Source organism: Phyllobates terribilis, unplaced genomic scaffold (assembly GCF_046119375.1).
Source record: "Phyllobates terribilis strain yellow unplaced genomic scaffold, ASM4611937v1 Scaffold_7__3_contigs__length_470593459, whole genome shotgun sequence".
Classification (NCBI taxonomy): domain Eukaryota; kingdom Metazoa; phylum Chordata; class Amphibia; order Anura; family Dendrobatidae; genus Phyllobates; species Phyllobates terribilis.
Window position 1 is genome coordinate 426,471,304 of NW_027362767.1, and position 22,973 is coordinate 426,494,276.

Genomic DNA, 22,973 nt, shown 5'->3' on the forward strand with positions numbered 1-22,973 from the left:
AGCCCCCCTGTGGTGGAGGCAGCTCTAAGCTTTTTAATTTAAATTGTCTCTCTAATTTGAATAAATACACTTTAAATCCATTTACAAGGATCTATTGGAGGGCAAGTCTCATGCCAGCAGCCGCGTAATTCCAGCTCCAGTAGCGTCCACTAAAGCTGCTGCAGTTAAAAAGCTTTTATAAGGATCGAGCTCGGCTGTCCACCGCAAGGCATCCTACTGCCAGTCCGAGCCCCTATGCCTTGGGGTGCCTCCTGATGCTCTTCACTGAGTATCCCGTGGTCCCGAAGCATTTCCTTTGAAAAAATGAAGTGTCCAAACTACAGGTGGTGTAGCTTGCTTAACAGCCGGGATAATCCGCTGACTAGCAGACCCTGCTACTAGGCACAAAGTATTTCCTGGGCTAGATGCAGTTAAAAATTTGTAATTAGATACTCTCGTTGGATGCTGAGAAAGCATTCCATAGAGTCTCCTGGCACGCTATATATGATTCTCTTAAAAAGCTTGGGGTAGGGGTCTAGGGGACCCTTTTATAGCCAAAATCACGGCCCTGTATCGCAATACGTCACCTAGGCTGAAGATAAATGGAACTGTAGCACCCTGAGGGCTCGGTTGCTACAGAGGTATTGCACCTCACCCAGAGGTGTGATATCTCACTCTCAGGTAAGGATGTAGTGTGGATCAGGACCCGACACCTGCATGCATTACACCACATTGCCGTGGGGCAGGGCGACCAATATGCCTCTGAGATGGGCACGACAGTCCCTGTCCCTGGCTGGAGTGGGGGGAGGGAACACTGAGGAAGGGGAACCCTGTAGTGCAGGAGCAGGGAGGAAGCAGTTCCTGGGTGCATTGAGAAGGGAGTATAAAAGGTGGGCACCATCTTAGTTCAGTGCAGAGAAGTCTGAGCAGAAATGGCAGGGAGCAGGGGCTCTGCATGAGCTCTGCTCCGGAGGCGGGCCTAGTAACAGAGGCCCAGGCCTGGAAGAGGGAGAAGGAAGGAAGAGGAGCGGAGAAGGCTCCAGGAACGAGGAATGAAGGGATCCCAGGGGTGCGGACGGGCGAGTCGCCACCGCACGCCCGAATCCACCTGCGTGGAGGGGTCAGGCCAAAGGGGGAGACCGGTCCCCGAAACTAGTGGAGGCAGGAAACGACCCTCAGCTAGAAACCGGAGGCTGTGACATTTTATGTGGCGCAGCCCCTCGCTACACCCGCTAGGAAGGCACCACATAGGGTCAGGGAAACTGGCGCCAAGTTTACCAAGAGGAGGCCCAAGGCAGCCGGACAGAAGGGTTTGTAAGAAAGGCCAGACAAAGGACACACAAAGGGGGTCCTGTGAAGCGCTCCAAAGTTATCTGGGAGTTGTCTGAGCCCCTCACCTGGTGAGCACAGTACGACGTGGGCAGCCGTTACCTGCAGACGTGGTCTGGATAATAAGAACTGTGAGTAAAGGCCCTGGACTGCATCACTGACTCCGTGTCGTTACTGCTGCTGCCCTGCACCATCACCCTCATCCTCCGCATACACTGCCCTAAGGCTATACTCCTCCCGTGGGGAGTTATTCTACGCTCTGCTGCACCCACAACACCAGCCTCAGCGGTCTGCCCTGCAGCGGCGGTTCACTCTGACCGCAATCCACGGGTGGCGTAGTCGGACATTTAAACATCAAAACCACATAAATAGTTCCGCCACTGGTTTGACCACCCTGAGCCACGGAACCGGGTCGCCGCCACGAAGACTACAACCACCAGCATCCACCAAAAAGGGTCCGGCTCCGGGTGTCCCAAGGCCCAGGGGGTGCATCAGAACATTTTCATCACCTTTCACAATCACCAATGGGACAAGGCAGGGATGTCCTCTGTCCCCTCTCTTATACATCCTAGTGACGGAGCACCTGCTCTCATCAATTCGCCATAACCCCAATATTAGGTGGATTGAGGTGGGAGGCACCGAGTACAAGTGCTCTCTATTTGCTGATGATGTCCTAGTATATATCACTCAATCACATATATCCATCCATGCTGTTATGGCTGAAATAGATCACTTTGTTACATGGTCAAATTTTAAAATCAATGCAGCGAAGTCTGAGGCCCTCGATGTCTCCCTCCCCAAATCCATATAGGATTCCATCCAGTCCAACTTTCCCTTTGCCTGGCCCTCACAGGGTATCAAATACTTAGGAATTCCTATTCATAGAGACCTCTCCCATCTATGTTATCTTAATTTTGGGCCCTTTATTGAACAACTCCATACAGACCACGGTTGGCAAGTTAGAACTGTAAGATTCACTACGTGAACCACTGGTGTTTTGTGGAAAAGCACATGTACACTGTGTTCCAAATTATTATGCAAAAAGTGTTTAGGAGTGATAAGGGAAGAATTTGTTTGTTTGTCAGTTAAACTCATTGATGGTGATGTGTGTCAGGGCTCTTTATATCACTGTAAGCAATTGCAGACACCTGTGCTAATTAGTTTGGCAGGTGTGTCCAATGAAAGGCAAGACTACTTAAGAAGGCTGTCTCACATTATTAAGCAGCCTACATTTTCTGCCAAAATGGGAAAGAAAAAGGATGTGTCGGCTGCTGAGAAGCAACAAATTGTGGAGTGTTTAGGTCAAGGCATGACTACAATCAACATTGTGCGATGATCAGGATGAAGTGTCTTGGCAATCAAGAAGTATTTAGCTGATTCACAGTACACACGTGTGCGTGCTGATAAGGGCAAATTGAGGACTCTTTCCTACAGGCAATTACGTCAGGTTAAAAGAGCAGCGGCAAAAAAGCCTTGTCATAGCAGCAGACAAGTTTTTGAAGCTGCTGGTGCCTCCAACGTCCCCCGAACAACAAGATGCAGGGTCCTTCAGAGGTTTGCAGCTGTGCATACGCCATCCTGTCGACCTCCTCTATCCACTTCACACAAGCAGAAACGGCTCCAGTGGGCCAAACATTACATGAAGACTGATTTCAAAACTGTTTTGTTCACAGATGAGTGCCGTGCAGCGCTCGATGGTCCAGATGGATGGAGTGGAGGATGGCTGGTTGATGGACACCCCACGCAAACACGGCTACAGCGCCAACAAGGAGGAGGTGGAGTAATGTTTTGGGCTGGAATCATGGGGAGAGAGATTGTCGGCCCCTTTAGGATCCCTGAAGGCGCTAAAGATGAACTCCATAATGTATGTGGATTTTCTCAAACAGCACTTCCTGCCATGGTTCAAGAAGAAGAACCGTGTATTTCACAGCAAGATCATTTTTTTGCATGATAATGCACCATCTCATGCTGCACATAAAACATCTGCATCTCTGGCTGATATGGGCATAAAAGGGGACAAACTTATGGTGTGACCCCCATGCTCCCCTGACCTCTACCCCATTCAGAACCTCTGGAGCATCATCAAAAGGAGTGTCTATGATGGCGGGAGGCAGTTCACATCTAAGCAACAGCTCTGGGAGGGTATTCTGTCCTCATGCAAAACAATTGAAGCAGAAACCATCCAAAACCTGACAAATTCAATGGACGAGAGAGTTCAGAAGCTCCTTTCGAACAAGGGGTCCTATGTGAAAATGTAACATCACCTAGAATAAAGTTTTGAGTTGAAAACTGTTTGATTTCAGTTTTTAATAACCTGCTAATGCTTATAATTTCAAAAATGACCATTTTTTTGGTCTTTATTAAAATGAAAAGGTTGATCGAAAAGTTTGGGGGATCTAAGAGTGTGGCAACCCAGTAGTCATAATTACTTCGAATTCTGAGAATATGAGGGTCATGTTGCAGGTAGTGCAGCAAGAAGGCACTTATGTGTCTTGCGCATCTCGGAGCCCCAAAATTATTTTCCGGGCTAGATGCAGCTAAAAATTATTATTAATTTTAAATCTGGTGGAGCTTAGTATAGATGGGCTAATAGGATCAGTGCTGCACACTGCTACAAAGCCCAAATTATTTTCCAGTCAAGATACAGATAAACATGATTAGTAATTTGAAAGCTTAAAACGGTTGGTAGGGTGATTTTAACCAATCATCAAGCTTTTACTCTCCCCAGGATGACACAGGGGTAGAAAAGTCGTTTCGGATCCATGATTTGTTCATCTTTATGAACGTGAGTCTGTCTACATTATCAGTGGAGAGCCGCGTGCGCTTATCTGTCAGCACACCACCAGCAGCGCTGAACACACGTTCAGACAGAACGCTGGCTGCGGGGCATGACAAGATCTCCAAGGCGTAAGTGGCTAGCTCCGGCCATTTATCCAGATTGGAAGCCCAAAAAGAGCAAGGGTCCAGTGACACAGTCGTGGCTTCAATGTTTACTTGGAGATACTCCTGTACCATCGTCTCTAGGCGTTGACTATGTGTCAGACTTCTTGTCTCCTGTGGCCTTGCAAAGGATGGGCTAAAAAAGTGGTGAAATGATTCCGCAAAATTGATGTTACCAGCAGATACTGTGGTTCTGTTACGGTTTGAGTGCTGAACACTTGACGGTCCCACGGTTGGAAAGTTGGAACTGTGAGATTCACTACGTGCACCACTGGTGTTTTGTGGAAAAGCACATGTAAGATTCTGCAACAGTCTCTGCTGATACTCCTGCATGCGTGCATCCCTTTCTATGGCAGGAATAATTTCTGCAAATTTACTTTTGTACCGGGGATCTAACAGTGTGGCAACCCAGTAGTCAGGATTATTTCTAATTCTCACAATTCGAGGGTCATGTTGCAGGTAGTGCAGCAAGAAGGCACTCATGTGTGTTGCGCATCTAGGAGCACCAAGTCCCTGTTGTGTTGGTGGCGAGGTAACAATCATGCTTCCTTCCTCTGTCCTCTCCCCCCAACCTCGCACAACAGAAATGTGATCAAGGTCTCCCTCATCTGATGAGTCTTCCATCAGTTCGTCCTCCACTTCTTCCTGGGCTCCTGCACCTTCCTCACTAGTTTGGCTGCTACCATGCGCCCTGGTAAAACCATCTCCCCCACCCTCACATGCCTGCCGCCTTGGTGCTGCCGACCGTCTGGACCTTGCAGATGTTAGCCCTTCCGCATACAACTCCTCCTCCTCTACTTTCTCCACCTCCTCTTGTGCCACCACCTGACTCCGAATTCTGTTTAACATGTGCTCCAGCATGCAAATCACCGGAATAGTCATGCTGATAATGGCATCGTCAGCACTAAACATCTTCGTCGCCATTTCAAAACTGTGCAGAAGGGTGCATAGGTCCCTGATCTGAGACCACTCCTCCAGCGTGATTTGCCCAACCTCTGGATCTCGTTGGCCCAGGCTATACGTCAGAACGTATTGCACCAGGGCTTGTCGGTGCTGCCACAGTCGCTGCAACATGTGCAGAGTTGAATTCCACTGGGTAGGCACATCGCATTTTAGCCGGTGAAGTGGCAGGCCCAACGACTTCTGTAGAGATGTAAGTCGCTGAGCTGCGGGATGCGAACGGCGGAAGTGAGCACACAGCGACCGTGCCCTCTGCAGAAGGCCATCTAGTCTGGGATAGTGGGCTAAAAATTGCTGGACAACCAGGTTCAACACGTGAGCCATACAAGGCACGTGTGTGACATTGCCCCGGCGAAGGGCCGCACCCAGGTTTGCAGCATTGTCGTACACGGCCTTCCCTGGTTTCAGGTCCAGTGGAGACAACCATTCATGAAATTGGTTCTCCAGAGCTGACCACAACTCCTCAGCTGTGTGACTCACATTTCCCAGACATTTCAAAGTAAAAACCGCCTGATGACGTTGAGCCCTACTGCCAGCATAGTAAGGAGGTGTGCAGGATCCCTTCTGCGCAGTTAGAAAGCTTGTGGCATGACCAGACAGGCTTTGGGTGCAGGTGGAAGACTGAGAGGAGGTTGAGGAGGCAGAAGCAGTGGAGGAACTTTGACATAAAGGAGGATTGACGCACAACTCGTGGGGACGGCAAGACTTGGACAGCAGCCCCTTGTCCTGCTGTCACCATAGTTACCCAGTGCCCAGTCAGCGACATGTAACGCCCCTGTCCATGCCTACTCGTCCAAGTGTCTGTGGTGAAATGCACCCTGTCACACACAGAGTTTCTCAAAGAAGCGGTGATGTTGTGTGCGACATGCAGGTGGAGCGCAGGCACACCTTTCTTTGAGAAGTAGTGCCGACTGGGCATCTGGTACTGGGGCACTGCGACGGACCTAAGGTCTCGAAAATCCTCTGTGTCCACCAGGCGGAAAAGCTGCATTTCTGTAGCCAAGTGCTTGCAGATGGTGAAATTCAACCTCTTAGCTTTCTCATGGCTAGGAGGAAATGGTCTTTTACTTGTCCACATCTGAGGGACCGAGGGCTGGCTATTGTGCTTAGACGGGGTTGATAAGGGTGTCCCCGGCAAACTGCCGGTTTGTGAGGAAGATGCAGGCGGAAATGTTAGGTTGCCTTGATCCAAAGGTGGTGCTATCGATGTCGGACAGCGCTCAACACCAGCTGGTGTTACCACCTCCAAAGAAAATGATGACCTGCCAATCACGCTGGCTGTTGCGGGTAAAGAGGTGGCAGGTCTGCGCCCCAAAACAGGTGTGACTGCTGTCCCCCCAGTCACAGAGGATGAAGAGGCCGCGGATGCACAAGATATGGCAGACGTTGGTTGGCCCGGCCGGCTAGGCCGCATTGTAGCACACTGAGCTTCCCACTGCAACTTATGCTTCATGTCCATGTGCCGGTTCATGCATGAAGTACTCAAACTATGTATTTTTTGGCCTCTACTTAGCTTTTGCTGACAAATGTTACAGATAACACGAGTTGGGTCATCTTTATCGATCTGAAAAAATGCCCAGGCTATGCAAGGCTTAGCACCCATGCGACCTGAAGAGCCACCACGACTTGTGGTGAGAGGCAGAGTTGTGTTTGAGGATGCAGTTGTTGACGTGCTTCCAGTACTACGTCTCTGTCCAGGAAGGCGCAACCTGACCTCGTCGTCACTAGCATCTTCCTCCACCTCCTCTGCTGACCTCATCTCTTGGCTGACTGTGGGTTGACAGTAAGTGGGATCTCCAACCTCATCATCATCACCCTGTGCGTTATCACACCCGTCGTCCTCAGAGCCAACCTGTTCCTGCCCTGACAAAAAACTAAAGTTGTCGCTCCAATCAGGTATTTGAGTCTCATCATCGTCTTCCTCATTGTCTCCACCAACAGGAGTTACAGTTTGGGAATGAGGGTCTACATTATGGTCAGAACCTTCTGCGTCTGGTCCTGGATCCGACTCATAAAGATTCTGGGCATCAGTGCAGATCATTTCCTCGTCTGGATTCACAGAAGCGCTGGAGTCGACCTCTGATTCCCAGGCTATAGTATGAGTAAACAGCTCTGCAGACTCAACCATCTGTTCTACCTCATACTCAGACGGGCAGCTGGAGATTTGGGAGCTGTGAGGAAGCAAGTGCGATTGGGGTGACACCTTTGAGGACTGGAGTATTTGTGATGTTGAAGTTGATGTGGAGGAGAGCCCACTTAAAGGAGCGCTTGATATCCGTTGAAGCACCTGCTGTTTTTGTGCCTCATCTGGAATTTGTAGCGATTGGCGTGGCCGTAAGAAAGGGATCTTATCACATTGTCCGCTAAAAGAAGTAGACATTTTAGTTTGGCTGGAAGATGGTCTTTCTTCTGCAGATGTTACTGTTGCTTTAACACCTACCCCACGGACACAACCTTTTTTCCCCTTCCCAACACGCCTATTCCCCTTTCCACCAGCAGCAGGCCTTTTTCCACTCATTTTGGTGGTTAACTAATTCACAACTCTGGAGTTGTTTGCACAAAAAAACAATGGATGGGAACCGAGCAGAGCTGAGTGGCCAAACTGTGGTATTAGGCCAAAACTATTGGCTGGGTTAGATGCAGAAAAAAATTATATTCAATTTGCAACCTGATGGAGGTCAGTATAGATGGACTAATAGAACAAGTCCCACACACAGCTAGAAGCCCAAATATTTTTTCAGAGGTAGATGCAGAAAAAAAATATATTCAGTTTGCAACCTGATGGAGGTCAGTATAGATGGACTAATAGAGAAAGTCCCACACACTGCTAGAAGGCCAAATATTTTTTCAGAGCTAGATGCAGAAAAAAATTATATTCAGTTTGCAACCTGATGGAGGTCAGTATAGATGGATTAATAGAACAAGTCCCACACACAGCTAGAAGCCCAATATTTTTTCAGAGGTAGATGCAGAAAAAAAATATATTCAGTTTGCAACCTGATGGAGGTCAGTATAGATGGACTAATAGAGAAAGTCCCACACACAGCTAGAAGGCCAAATATTTTTTCAGAGGTAGATGCAGATAAAAATTATTTTTAATTTGCAGCCTGATGGAGGTCAGTATAGATGGACTAATAGAACAAGTCCCACACACAGCTAGAAGCCCAAATATTTTTTCAGAGGTAGACGCAGAAAAAAATTATATTCAGTTTGCAACCTGATGGAGGTCTGTATAGATGGATTAATAGAATAAGTCCCACACACAGCTAGAAGCCCAAATATTTTTTCAGAGGTAGATGCAGAAAAAAATTATATTCAGTTTGCAACCTGATGGAGGTCAGTATAGATGGACTAATAGAGAAAGTCCCACACACTGCTAGAAGGCCAAATATTTTTTCAGAGCTAGATGCAGACAAAAAATTATTTTTAATTTGCAACCTGATGGAGGTCAGTATAGATGGACTAATAGAGAAAGTCCCACACACAGCTAGAAGCCCAAATATTTTTTCAGAGCTAGATGCAGAAAAAAATTATATTCAATTTGCAACCTGATGGAGGTCAGTATAGATGGACTAATAGACCAAGTCCCACACACTGCTAGAAGCCCAAATATTTTTTCAGAGCTAGATGCAGAAAAAAATTATATTCAATTTGCAACCTGATGGAGGTCAGTATAGATGGACTAATAGAATGATGCTATGCCCAAAAGATTTTACTTCACTAGGTACAGTAAAAAAATTGGTATTCTATACACAGGTGGTATATCTTGCAACACAGATAGGCTACTCCACTGACTAACACACTCTGCAATAGGCCAAAAAGGATTAGCTTTGCTAGATTCAGCCAAATGCTGTGAAAAAAACTTGCACAGCACTGGCACAGACCTGCCTGGCAAAAACTGATAGGAACTGATGTAACCTAGTCCTGAAAAGGACTGCAATTACAATTAGTCTTTACTCCCACAATCTATCTATTTAAGAGCACAGACCTGCCTGATAAAAGTCGTAGGAAATGCTGTAACCTAGTCCTTAAAAGGACTGCAATCACAACTATTCCCTACTCCCAAGCTATCTGTAGATTTGTGCGAAAATTGGCTTGAAATTAACAAGGTATAGCGCACACAGCAACAGCGGTGCCGTCTAACCCGCAGCTGCAGCAGTGAGAAAATGGTGGCGACGGGGAAAATGGCTTGGTCTTATAGGGCAAGGACATGTGACATACACTGCCAATCACACATGCCCTTGCTTGTGTGAAAAAAAGCACTTCGCTCCGTGTGTGCGCTGCTGATAGGCTGACAGATTGCACCTCCCCACTGCAAATGCGGGAAAGAGAAAAAAAAATGGAGATCTTCATTGTTCCTGCAGAGATCCATCCCCTGCCCCTCCCCCCGCCCCGCTGTACACTCAAACTGCGTATTAACATTAATTTTCATCATTACTGAGAAAAAATCCAGTTATGATTTTGGTGCACGAACAGTTATCGAACATAACCTCGAACAGCCGAATTTTTCTCAAATTGTTCGTGTTCGCCGAACGGCTCGAACACCGCCCAAAACAGCTCGAATTTGAGATTGGCGAACAGTTCGAGTCGAACAACGCTCATCTCTACTCCTGAATGCCGTTCAGCCACGAGCTCCTGCTACTAACTCAGAACTGCTGTTCCTGGAGCTGTCTGCATCATCTAATCTGCTTATCAAAGAACATGCCAACCTACTCATCTCCGCTATGTCAAGTTGCTGTCCACACTCTTAACTCTGCTGTATCAGGTAACTTACCAGACTACTTGTCCCTACAATCTTGCAACAAAGTGCTTTATAGCCTACTCATATCAGCTATTCCTGTGGGCTACCTACATTCCGGCAAAAAAAATGCCTGAATGCCTACTCATCTCTGCTATTCCTGGGTGCTCTTTTCACATTTGGATCTGATGTATCTAATATTTTCAGCTCCGTTGATTCACTTGTCATGCTGCATATCCAGCTCTACCAGTCCTTGCTATTCCACGTACCAACGGGATGTCCTGCTCTGCTGCATCAGTCCTTCTGGATCCGTGCTGCTCACCCTGACCTTTTGCATAGTGAATCCACCTCACCAGGAGATCCCATACATACATCACCTATACATAGCAAGGAAAAGGATGGTCCCCGCTGTGTCTGAACGTCACAACGTATAACTGAAGCTTGATTTGTAGGACCATGTGACAGAGTGAATCTGGCCACCTGTAAGGATCCCAACAACAGTTTACTCCACTTACTCCAGTCCTGGGTGAAGTCCCGCAGCATACTACTATGGATGACCTTACAGGTGTACACATCATCGGCCATGGATGTGACATTGAACGATAAAGATGTCAGATACGTCAGGTCCAGTAATGGCAGGGTCGTCCTTTCCATCATCTCATCCGATATCTGTTGTCCATTCTTGTACCACATTATGGAGATGTCTTTGGGGTAATGTCCATACGCCCGGCACTGCACCCTAAGTGTGCCATTGTCTACAGGGATCAGGGTCACCTTCACAACTGGAACTTCTATTAAGAGAAAAGACAAGAGGTGACTGCCTGAGTATGATAATGGAACGTATTGTCTAAAATGACCTTGTGATGAAAGCCGGCCGGTGGGTGCAGCTCTCTGGCGCCCCCTTACCTCTCAGGTCAGTCAAGGTACTGCACCTAGAGAAAGTAGTGCCAGGAAGCTGCAACCAGCGCAGGGAACACGGTAGTGTGTTATCCCTTCAACGTCACTAAACCGTAACGTCACTACACCGCACAACTCGCTAGCGCCCTCTTAGCCTCAGGTCAGTCAAGGAACTGCACCTAGGATAAGCGGTCGCCAGGGAGACTGTCCTGTAACCTACTGGGTATCGGGGCCCTCTGTAGTGAGGGCGGTATATATATCTTCCTTGGCCGCGCCAGGAATATATATATCTGAACCTCCGACCGTCACTACCAGCCTTCCCCAATCCCCAGTTGGTATGCTGCCACCAGTCCCTATTTTAGATATACGCCCAGTCCGTGAATGGGCCTATATCGGGTCAGGAACCAACCCTGGGTAGCGTTTTTGGCTTGAGCCGAGCTCACACGGACGTGCGTTCGTTATGCAGAATAAAAGGCAGGCCCACAATTACTTGAGGTAATTGATTATAATAATACACTAGATACACGATATACAACTAAATATACACAGGTATAAGGTCAGGCTAAACTATACAACAATGGAATACAACACACAGAATCACCACAGCATATCAGTTACCGGTTTCTTGATTTTCTTGTGACGCAGGGAGAGGATTCTGCGGTCGCAGGCACGGTTCTTTGTTACAGGCTGAGGCCTACCACCGCATGGTCAAACTGCTCCTCCCCTTGGTGGCCTCAGCTGGTGCTCAGATGTTCAGCACACCACTCTTGGGTCAAAAACTGACTTGTCTCTTGTCTGTCCTGCTATCTTACCTGCCCCGTCCCGCCCACTGCTGGTGAGGTCAGCTGGCTCAGTCTCCACCCTCAGGTCTAACTTCGATCAGAAGCCCAAATTCTATGGAACCCAATAACTTCTTCTGGGATGGTCTCATGATACCCCCAGGGGTTCCCATGGATTCGGGCCGCCGTAACCGACCTTTTGATATCAATTATGATACCATACGGTCCTCAGGAATGGCTCCGCGCTATATCTTGGCTTCCAGAGCACGTACAAACGTCTACCGCGGAGGCTTGTGTGCGCAATGGCTCCGGGACGCCGTGATATTTTTTTATTGGCCCATCCCACGCAACATGCGTGTACTATTCATGTTTCTATATCTTATGCCTCCATGCTTGTGACAGACAAAGAAACTAGTCCTATGGGACAAATGGTCAGGTACAGATAGACGAAGCACCCCCCCCTGCTGGCTGTGTTTCCTCTCGAAGTCTTTGAAGCTCCTAGCATTCAAGTGTTAAGTAGGCTTCTTATCTTACAGGAGCCTGGATGGGGGGAAACTATCTAGTTGACGTTTTAACAGAAGGTCCCAAGGGTGGGGGCTGCTGAAGTGTGGCCATCCCTGGATATGATTTATCATTACCAAGATGGCGGCTACAGGTTCATCACACCTCCCCCTATACGAGGGCGCGAGGGGGTAGCACATTCCTGTGTTCCCCCGTGCGTCCTTCTGCACCCTCCCCTTGCCGGGATAACCCGTCAGCGTTACCGTGGTCACGGCCTCTTCTGTGGCGAATGGAGAAGTGGTACTGCTGGAGAGCGAGGCTCCAGCGTAGCAACCTGCCATTCGACCCAGAGACCGTGTGTAACCAGCTGAGGGGGTTGTGGTCCGTCTCCACGGTGAAATGGCTCCCGTACAAGTAGGGCTGCAGACGCTGCAGGGCCCATACAATTGCCAGGCATTCTTTTTCCACCGTGGAGTAAGCCACCTCCCGGGGCAGTAGCTTCCTGCTCAGGTACAAGACAGGATGTTCCTGGCCTGTCGTGTTGACCTGACTTAGCACAGCACCGAGGCCAAAGTCACTGGCGTCGGTCTGTACCACAAACGGCCGGTCGAAGTCGGCAGCTTGCAGTACAGGGGAGCTACTTAGGGCGGCCTTGAGTGCCCCGAAAGCTGTCTCGCAGGCGACTGTCCAGTCGACTGCGACGGGCAGCTTCTTCTTGGTGAGGTCCGTCAGGGGCTTGGCCAGGGTGCTATAGTGTGGGACGAACCTCCTATAGTACCCGGCGGTCCCCAAGAAGGACATCACCTGCTTTTTGGTCCTAGGAGTGGGCCAGGATGCGATGGCATCCACTTTCCCCGGTTCTGGCTTCAGAACCCCCCCGCCTACCCGGTGACCCAGGTAGAGGACCTCACTCATGCCCAGCTGGCACTTTTCCGGCTTGATGGTCAAGCCTGCCCGGTGGATCCGACCGAGCACCTGCCGCAGGTGCTCTAGGTGATCCTCCCAAGTGGGACTGAAGACTGCAATATCGTCCAAGTACGCAGCCGCGTACCCTTCAAGTCCCTCAAGCAGCGTATTGACCATCCGCTGAAAAGTGGCAGGGGCATTCTTCATGCCGAATGGCATCACTGTGGACTCGTACAGTCTAAAAGGGGTGATAAAGGCAGAGCGTTCCCTTGCCGCGGGGGTCAGAGGAATCTGCCAGTACCCCCGGCTCAGATCCATGATGGTCAGGTACTTAGCCCCGGCCATCCGATCGAGCAGGTCATCGATGCGTGGTATGGGGAACGCATCGGTGGCCGTTACAGCGTTGAGCCCCCGGTAGTCCACGCAGAACCGTGTAGTTCGGTCCTTCTTTGGTACGAGGACTACAGGCGAGGCCCACGCGCTGCTGGATGCCTGGATCACCCCCAGCTTCAGCATCTCGTCTATCTCTTGGCGCATGTTTCCCTGCACCTCGAAAGAGACCCGATATGCTGAACGCCGGATCGGCGGGTGATCGCCAGTGTCCACGTCGTGGACAGCCATCTCAGTCCTTCCGGGCAGGCTGCTGAACAGCCCCCGGAAGGGGTGCAGGGTGGTCCCCAGCTGGGACCGTTGGTCCTCCGTGAGCTGGTGGCCAACCCCCACATCCTCGATGGACCCACCCGCCTTGGCTTGGGTGAGCAGATCCAGGAGGGTTTCTACCTCTCCTTCCTCGGGAAGGTTGCACACTGGGTGGGCAGTCGCTTCCCGCTCATGATGAGCCTTCATCATGTTCACGTGGAAGGCCTTCCTCCTTCCACGGGCGTGATCCAGGGTGACCAGATAGGTGACGGCATTGAGTTTCTGGTGCACGAAGTAGGGACCTTCCCAGGCTGCCTGAAGCTTGTTCTGTGGTACGGGGACCAGTACCCACACCTTTTGACCCACCTGGTAGGTCCTCTCACAAGCATTCTGGTCGTACCACCGCTTCTGGTCGGCCTGGGCCTGGGCCATATTGTCCTGCACCAGCTTTGCCAAGGCCATCATCCTGTCCCGGTGGCGCACGACATACTCGATGACCGACACCTCGGGGGTGGCCAAATCCCCTTCCCATGCTTCCTTCACCAGAGCCAGGGGGCCCCGTACCCGTCGCCCGTACAGGAGCTCAAAGGGGGAGAACCCCGTTGAGGCCTGCGGAACCTCCCGGTAAGCAAATAGGAGGTGTGGGAGGTAACGCTCCCAGTCTCTCCCGTGGGAGTCGACCAACATCTTAAGCATCTGCTTTAAGGTGCCATTGAACCGCTCACACAGGCCATTAGTCTGTGGGTGATACGGGCTGGCCACCAGATGTTGCACCTGCATTTGCTTACAGAGGGACTCCATCAGCCGCGACATGAACTGGGTCCCTCGGTCGGTGAGCATTTCTTGGGGGAAACCCACTCTGGAGAAGATCTCCAGTAAGGCGGTAGCCACCTTGTCGGCCCGAATGGACGACAAAGCTACCGCTTCCGGGTACCGGGTGGCATAGTCCACTACCGTGAGTATGAAGCATTTCCCGGAGTGGCTGGGAGTGGACAGAGGTCCAATAAGATCCACAGCAACCCTCGAGAAAGGCTCTTCGATGATTGGCAGAGTTACCAGTGGGGCTTTGGGGCGCGGCCCCGCCTTCCCCACCCTCTGACAGGTGTCACACGAACGGCAGTAGGCACCCACCGCGGCTCCCATCCCAGGCCAGTAGAAATGCTGAGCTATCCTGGCCTTGGTTTTAGCGATCCCTAGGTGTCCGGCCATCGGAATCTCGTGTGCGATCCGCAACAATTCTGCCCTGAACGGATAGGGTACCACTAACTGTCGGTCCCTGGGCCACGCCTCCGGTGAACCCTGCTGGACCGTTACCCGGTACAGCCGTCCCTGGTCCCAGACCACCCGCTCGCAGTCTGACTCCATGGGAGGCTGTGCCGCCTGTTCCTTGAGAGCTTTCAGGCTGTCGTCTGCTTCCAACGCAGCCTGAAATTCCTGACTTGATGTGGCCAGAATCGACGAAACTGCCACATCCTCCGTCAGCCCCTCCGGGCATGTCACCTGGCCGCTGTCTGACCCGGCAGACACTTGGTCAGAAGTGGGGAAGCCGTCGGACCTCTGCAAGGCTCCTTGGGCTCCGGCGCTCCCACTCCTGGTGACAGCGGCTATGACCGCTGTGACCGTGGGTAGTGCCTGCTTCCCCTCTGTTTCTGACCAAGCCGCCCGATCAGGCAGGCTTCCTAGGCCTTTGGACATCTCGGATGTGGGGAACTCCTGCCCTGGGGTCTTACCTGGCGGCTCCTCTCTTGGGACACCCCCACCTCCCATGGCCTGTTCCTCCCCCTGCAGTGGGCCTATACTCAGCAGCCTGGATACCCCTGGGAGCCCTACACTGCCGGTAGCTGCCCCCCTCTCCATCCCTGAGCTTCCCTCTACAGAATCCTGCCCGCCCCCTCCCTCACCGGAGGACAAGAGGTCACGGCACGCCGGCTGAGCACCTCTGCGGGCATCCCCACACTCCCCACCTGCTTTCACTAACCCTGTTTGTGTTGTGTCTGTGCAGGTGTTACCCTCAGGTTTCACTCCCTCCTCCTCAGCAGGACACACACTACATACAACATGGTTGGCATTAGCAGCAGACAAATCAATACACTCTTGGGGGGCCGAACTTGGGGGTTCAGAGGGTACATACTGCGATACTAGACGCCCCAAGTCGGTCCCTAATAAAACATTTGCGGGAATATTTGGCGTTACTCCCACCTCCCGCATCCCCCTTCCGGCACCCCAGTCCAAATACACCATGGCAACGGGAAGTGCCGGCTCCACGCCTCCAACCCCGGAGACGGAAAGAGTCTTTCCTGGTACCAAGTCCTGGGGGGACACCACCTCAGGCCGTACCAGTGTTCGTTCAGCGCCCGTGTCCCGCAGTCCCATGACCGCAGAACGGCCTATGGTGACGGGTTGGATGTTGTCCAGGGACCTACCACCACCCCCTCCCACACACAAAACATTGGGCGCTCTCTGGGACTGGGATGGGGTCTTTTGGCGCTGGGGACACTCAGCCCTAAAGTGTCCTGGTTTGTTGCATAGATGACAACGTCTTACGTCTGGTCCTTGCCTGGAGAGGGCAACAGGGGGATACACCCCTTGTGTTCTAGGGGCCGGGGAAACAGGGGCATGACTGGGCTTACCCCCTCTCCAGGTGCTGCTGGCAGACTTCTTCAGCTCAGGCGCCCTGTTATTGGCATACTCGTCTGCCAGGGCGGCTGTAGCAGAAGCCCCTGTTGGTTTTCGGTCACGGAGGAACTGTCGGAGGTCCTCTGGGCAGTTCCACAAAAACTGCTCCGTGACGAACAGTTCCTGGACCTCCTGGCGGGTAGTAAGCGCTAGACCCGAGGTCCAGTGCTCTGCGGCTCTCAACAGCGCCCGCATATGATCGGTCCAGGTGTCCTTGGGGCCACGCAGCAGGCTCCGGAACTTCTGGCGGTACGACTCGGGAGTGAGGTTGTACTGCCGGATCAGGGCCCGCTTGATGCAGTCGTAGTTCTGTACCTCCCCGGCAGGTAAGTCCCCCAAGGCATCCAGGGACTTACCCCTCAAACGGGGGGTCAGGTATCTGGCCCACTGATCCCGGGCCAGATGGTGCTGAAGACAGGTCCGTTCAAATGCCACCAGAAAGGAGTCCAGGTCCCCATCCTTCTCCAGTAGAGGGAAGTCCTCAGCTCGGACTTTGGACGACTTGGTCTCCTGATGGGTTGGTTGCTCTAGCGGAAGCCCCCGCTGGGCCAGGTCCAGTTGGTGCTGGCGCTCCGCAGCTCGCTCTGCACGCTCCGCAGCCTCCCGGCGCTCTGCAGCTTCACGCTCCGCAGCCTCCCGGCGCTCTGCAGCTTCGCGCTCCTCCTCCGCTGCCTTCTCTGATGCTGCCAGGAGGGTTTTGTAGACGGCATCGCCATGAGACTGGAGACTTGCCATAGCCGCTTGTAAAAGGGCTTGTGATCTGGACAGGCTGGGCTGGGTAGGTGGTGGGCAGCCCACTGCGGGACCGTATACTGGGGACTGGCTCCCTGAGGTGCCCGGGCTGGACTCCTCCTCGCCATGAGTAACAATGTCCTCCCCTCCTGCCACACGGACCGTAGCATTAGCCTCCTGCAGGGTCTTGCTCCTGGTGCCGTCTGCCATCTTGGTAACCGACACCGCTGCAACCCTGAGTTTGCACACACCTTGTTATACTTTTAGCCTGACCGTCTAACGTTGGGCTGACCTTAAGACTCCAGCAGTGGAAGTTACCACTGGCAGTCTTTAGTGCCTGGGAGTAGGGGTCCCACAACACTATTATTCTGCAATCCCACCGCTCTGCCACCAATGTGATGAAAGCCGGCCGGTGGGTGCAGCTCTCTGGCGCCCCCTTACCTCTCAGGTCAGTCAAGGTACTGCACCTAGAGAAAGTAGTGCCAGGAAGCTGCAACCAGCGCAGGGAACACGGTAGTGTGTTATCCCTTCAACGTCACTAAACCGTAACGTCACTACACCGCACAACTCGCTAGCGCCCTCTTAGCCTCAGGTCAGTCAAGGAACTGCACCTAGGATAAGCGGTCGCCAGGGAGACTGTCCTGTAACCTACTGGGTATCGGGGCCCTCTGTAGTGAGGGCGGTATATATATCTTCCTTGGCCGCGCCAGGAATATATATATCTGAACCTCCGACCGTCACTACCAGCCTTCCCCAATCCCCAGTTGGTATACTGCCACCAGTCCCTATTTTAGATATACGCCCAGTCCGTGAATGGGCCTATATCGGGTCAGGAACCAACCCTGGGTAGCGTTTTTGGCTTGAGCCGAGCTCACACGGACGTGCGTTCGTTATGCAGAATAAAAGGCAGGCCCACAATTACTTGAGGTAATTGATTATAATAATACACTAGATACACGATATACAACTAAATATACACAGGTATAAGGTCAGGCTAAACTATACAACAATGGAATACAACACACAGAATCACCACAGCATATCAGTTACCGGTTTCTTGATTTTCTTGTGACGCAGGGAGAGGATTCTGCGGTCGCAGGCACGGTTCTTTGTTACAGGCTGAGGCCTACCACCGCATGGTCAAATTGCTCCTCCCCTTGGTGGCCTCAGCTGGTGCTCAGATGTTCAGCACACCACTCTTGGGTCAAAAACTGACTTGTCTCTTGTCTGTCCTGCTATCTTACCTGCCCCGTCCCGCCCACTGCTGGTGAGGTCAGCTGGCTCAGTCTCCACCCTCAGGTCTAACTTCGATCAGAAGCCCAAATTCTATGGAACCCAATAACTTCTTCTGGGATGGTCTCATGATACCCCCAGGGGTTCCCATGGATTCGGGCCGCCGTAACCGACCTTTTGATATCAATTATGATACCATACGGTCCTCAGGAATGGCTCCGCGCTATATCTTGGCTTCCAGAGCACGTACAAACGTCTACCGCGGAGGCTTGTGTGCGCAATGGCTCCGGGACGCCGTGATATTTTTTTATTGGCCCATCCCACGCAACATGCGTGTACTATTCATGTTTCTATATCTTATGCCTCCATGCTTGTGACAGACAAAGAAACTAGTCCTATGGGACAAATGGTCAGGTACAGATAGACGAAGCACCCCCCCCTGCTGGCTGTGTTTCCTCTCGAAGTCTTTGAAGCTCCTAGCATTCAAGTGTTAAGTAGGCTTCTTATCTTACAGGAGCCTGGATGGGGGGAAACTATCTAGTTGACGTTTTAACAGAAGGTCCCAAGGGTGGGGGCTGCTGAAGTGTGGCCATCCCTGGATATGATTTATCATTACCAAGATGGCGGCTACAGGTTCATCACAGACCTATTATAAGGGTGAAGACAAGCAGAGGCGCTATATCATGTCTGTGGTGCAGCAGAAGAAACCAAACCTTTCAATTGTGATGAAACAGCTGATTTATCCTCTGCAGAATTAACTGATTGCCTGCAAATCACTGCTGAGGTTTCTCCAGTTGGCTTCACCCTTAAATTTTTGTTCGTCATTTTTCCATTATTAACTGTTTGGATATCCTGAAATATTACTGTTTTTACACTGTTTTTGTGTCAAGGCTCAAGCAATGGAAGGCAATGAGAAGTTTGCACTAAGACCTGGAGATGGAAGAGGAAGAGCACATTTATGTGAACGTCTGCCCTGCTGAGTTTCTAGGACCAGGTAGAGTTCTGCTTTGCTTTGGGCACCCAGAGGTTTCGCCTTTTCTCTCTTAGATATTACAGGATTTTCTGGAGATTTAGCAATTCTCGCGCAACAAAAAACATTTGTGCAACTTGTCTGCAACGTGGCTATTGTATAGCAACCATTTTGGTATAGAGAAAAACAGCTAAGTTGCAGACAAGGCAAATACAAGTCACAATCAGCTGCAACTTGCATTGATAATTTTTGTGCTAATGTTCTCCAGTTTCCCCTGGAGTGATTTTATTTACCCAGAAATTTTTGCTCATTTTTTGTGACATTTTGTAAAATTTGCACCCCTTTGTGCTTAAAAATCGCAAAGATGTCAGAAACAAAAATAAATATAATCTTCTACTTTGTGCAAAAACCCAACGAATAGTATAAAGCAAAAAAGAAAAGTGACTTAATAAAATGAAAAAGATGATTTGGGGCCAAAATATCACTTTTACTGACTCCTGCAGTCTAAGATTTATTCACCCTTTCATGCCAAAGTCTTTAGTACTCAGTAAAGCCCCTCTGGCTGTTATGACCTTCTACCCCTCTGACTGTTGTGACTTGCTGCCTCTCTGGCTGTTGTGACCTGCTGCCCCTCTGGCTTTTAAGACCGGCTGCCCGTCAGGCTTTCATGATCAGCTGCCCCTCTGCTGTTATGACCTGCTGCCCCTCTGGCTGTTCTGACCTGCTGCCTCTTTGGCTGTTCTGGCCTGCTGCCCCTCTGACTATTGTGACTTGCTGCCCCTCTGGATGTTATGACGTTCTACCTCTCTAGCTGTTGTGACTTGCTGCCCCTCTTTTGCTGTTATTACCTATTGCAGATATGATGCGGAGCCAGACTGCAGCTTCTGGCTGCGTTCCTGAGGAGGCATAGCCCATTTTTCATCATGTTGCGCTAGTTACCAGTTTCAAACAGCAGAAAGTTTGTAAATTTTGCTAATAAACCGAAATTGCAGTGGTTGGGGAATAATTTTGATTGTATTTTTGGACTTACTGTTTGATCATTCGATCACCGGGAAGGATAGATTTTATTGCGACATACAAACAGACATGAGATTTGAGTCTGGGGATTGAATAATTTGGATTTGTAGGTTGTGTCTCGCTTATTTTCTCTATTCTCTTACATCTCTCATCTTCTCTTTGTTTCTAATAAACCTGATAGATGGTGCTGCCGAATTTGCATTGCTTTTTTAAATAATTTCCCATAATAAGTGACTGGGTACAATGTCCCTCGGGGATATTAGCCGTTTACTGGGGATTTCAGAAGCCGGACACTGGACCATTACCCAACCGGGTTAATTTGAAAAGGTGGTAATGGTAATGGGACAATTCTGCTCCAACAGATTTTTCGCCACAATCACAAGAAGTGCTATATATTACAAGTAATAAAAAGTTGTAACTTCCAGACCTCATCACATTCTATGACGTACCTCTCCTATCAAATGTGCATTCTCCCAATGACAGCAGTTCTTCAATGTGCGGGACGCACTCATTCAATAATTCATTCTTTTCTTCCTCCGTCATAGTTTCATTTCCAAATACATCTTCTGCGAAGCCTTCGTACTCGGGCAGTTCTGCTTTCCATTTTCTGATCTCCCAGTCAAAATAAATAAGAGGTCGTCCATTATATTGATATTCCTTTATGTAACCAGTGGTGCCATCAGCATTGATCGAACATCCGTCTAAATTCTGAAGAACGTGATATCCTTAAAAATGAGAACACGAAAAATACATGTCCTTAGTTCAACCGGTAGAGGACAGGAAAGAAATACACTGGGCATTAATCCAGTAACATGGCTGAGCCTTCTGCTATATTCTCCGACCTCTAAATATTGAAAAACTGGTTCCACTCTTCAAACCACCCACCCCGAGCTCAGCGTTCCCCTCGTTTTCCTACAATTTCCTCAAATAGGGAAGTAAAAGAAGTGACGGCTGTTTTAAAGTTGTTAGACATCTTGGACAACCCTCTTTCTTTTTACATAATCTCTGGGTTGTCTTTAAAGGGAACCTGTCACCCAGGAAAACGCTAAGTACCTGTAGATATTGGGTTAATCTACAGGTAAATAGTGTTACAATGCTGCCCGGCACCTACTCTGAAAGTGCGGCTACTGGGAGAAAATAAACTTATTTCCTCCCAGGAGCCACTGACTTTCAGTCATGAGGCTGTGCACTGAGTGCTGTTTTTATTTTATTTGGGGGAACTTTAGCACTTAAGTAATAAAATAATAATATACAGCACATTTAATCGCTCCCTTGATTGGACAGAAATCAATATGTCAATATGTCAGAAATCAATATGAAATCAATGTTTAATCAATATGCAAATTAGGACGCTCAGTGGACACTTGACGTTGCCCAGCGCTCAGTGCACCTTTCCAAACCTTGAGTTAGCATCACAGGACCTCTCCCGGTATCTTGATTGACCACGCTCACTTTGCTAGAGCGAACACTGCCTGAGAACAATTCTCCCAAGTGTCTAAATTATATTGAAATTGTAAGTAATGCAACAAATATAAACCTTTAAGTAGGACATCATGGTGGCTCAGTGGTTTGCACCATTTCCTTTTACAATTTGCTTCTAAGAAACTCGGCATCTGCAGTGCCGCCCGATGGCTCATAGATCACGAGCATCCAATACTGACCTCTGGCTTTTACCTTGTACAAATGCATTTCTCCATAATGTCTGAATTTTTTGATAATATTATGTTCTGTAAATAGAGAATATTCAAAGTCTCTGCAATTTTACGTTGAGGAACATTTTTTGAAAATTTTTGCACAATTTTTAGATGCAGTTATTCACAGATTAGTGAATCTCCGACCATATTTGCTTCTGGGAGACTCTGCCTCTCTAACATGTTCTTATTATACATAGTCATGTCAAAATTAACCCTACAGCTGTTTTTCATTAGCACCACCTAGTTTTCCAAACTTTCATTAACTTTGTCCCAACTTTTTTGAGATGTGTCACTGCCATCAATTTATAAACATGTTAATTTTTTTTTAATGAAATGTAAAAATATCCAACAATCAACGTCTAATTCTAATCTGTTCTATGTTCTGTAGAGAATAAAATATGATGATATGAGATTTCCAAACAATTGCAGTCTGGTTTTAGTTACATTTTAGAGAGCGTCCCAACTTTTTGAGAATGGGGGTTGTACATATTTTGCAACATTTGACTTTCAAATATGAATGTTAATGTTACTTACCCTCTGTGTTATTTATATAATTCAAGGTGTTATTTAATATGTTTTGCATAACTCCATGAAATCTCAATTCATTTTTACTGGCACCCCATAGAGTTGTATTAGGCCCCTTAAACCAGGGAACTCGGCGCTCTACCACTCCATTGTCGCTGTCATACCAGAAGAGAGGGACGTCATCAATCATCCTCATTGAAAAGTAAAAGGAAGAATCGAATGATGAATTGTAGGTCAGAGTCGTGTAGAAATAATGAGAATGGTTGCCTGTACAGGAGAGAACACAGAGAGGTTATAGTTATACGTCAGATTGCTAATCAGTGTGTATATATATATCAAGAAGTTTACAACTTGGATTGGAAGGCAGAGAAAAATTGCTGAAAGGTTGCAACACAGGCTGGCCCGGATGGTGGATTAGCAGCCCCGATCAAGTTCCAAAGAAATTCAAGCTGTCCTGC

General features: G+C 49.4%; 1 protein-coding gene across 1 annotated transcript in view; it reads right to left on the bottom strand.

The window, feature by feature from the left end:
- The window catches only part of LOC141155187 (class I histocompatibility antigen, Non-RT1.A alpha-1 chain-like), a 71,616-nt gene that overhangs the window by 35,783 nt on the left and 12,860 nt on the right, over positions 1-22,973 (bottom strand). Inside the window, exons 2-4 of the mRNA XM_073641907.1 lie at positions 22,525-22,782; positions 20,746-21,021; positions 10,462-10,737 (exon numbers count right to left, since the gene is read on the bottom strand). Coding sequence (XP_073498008.1) covers positions 10,462-10,737; positions 20,746-21,021; positions 22,525-22,782 — 810 coding nt within the window. The remainder of the gene's footprint in view (positions 1-10,461; positions 10,738-20,745; positions 21,022-22,524; positions 22,783-22,973) is intronic.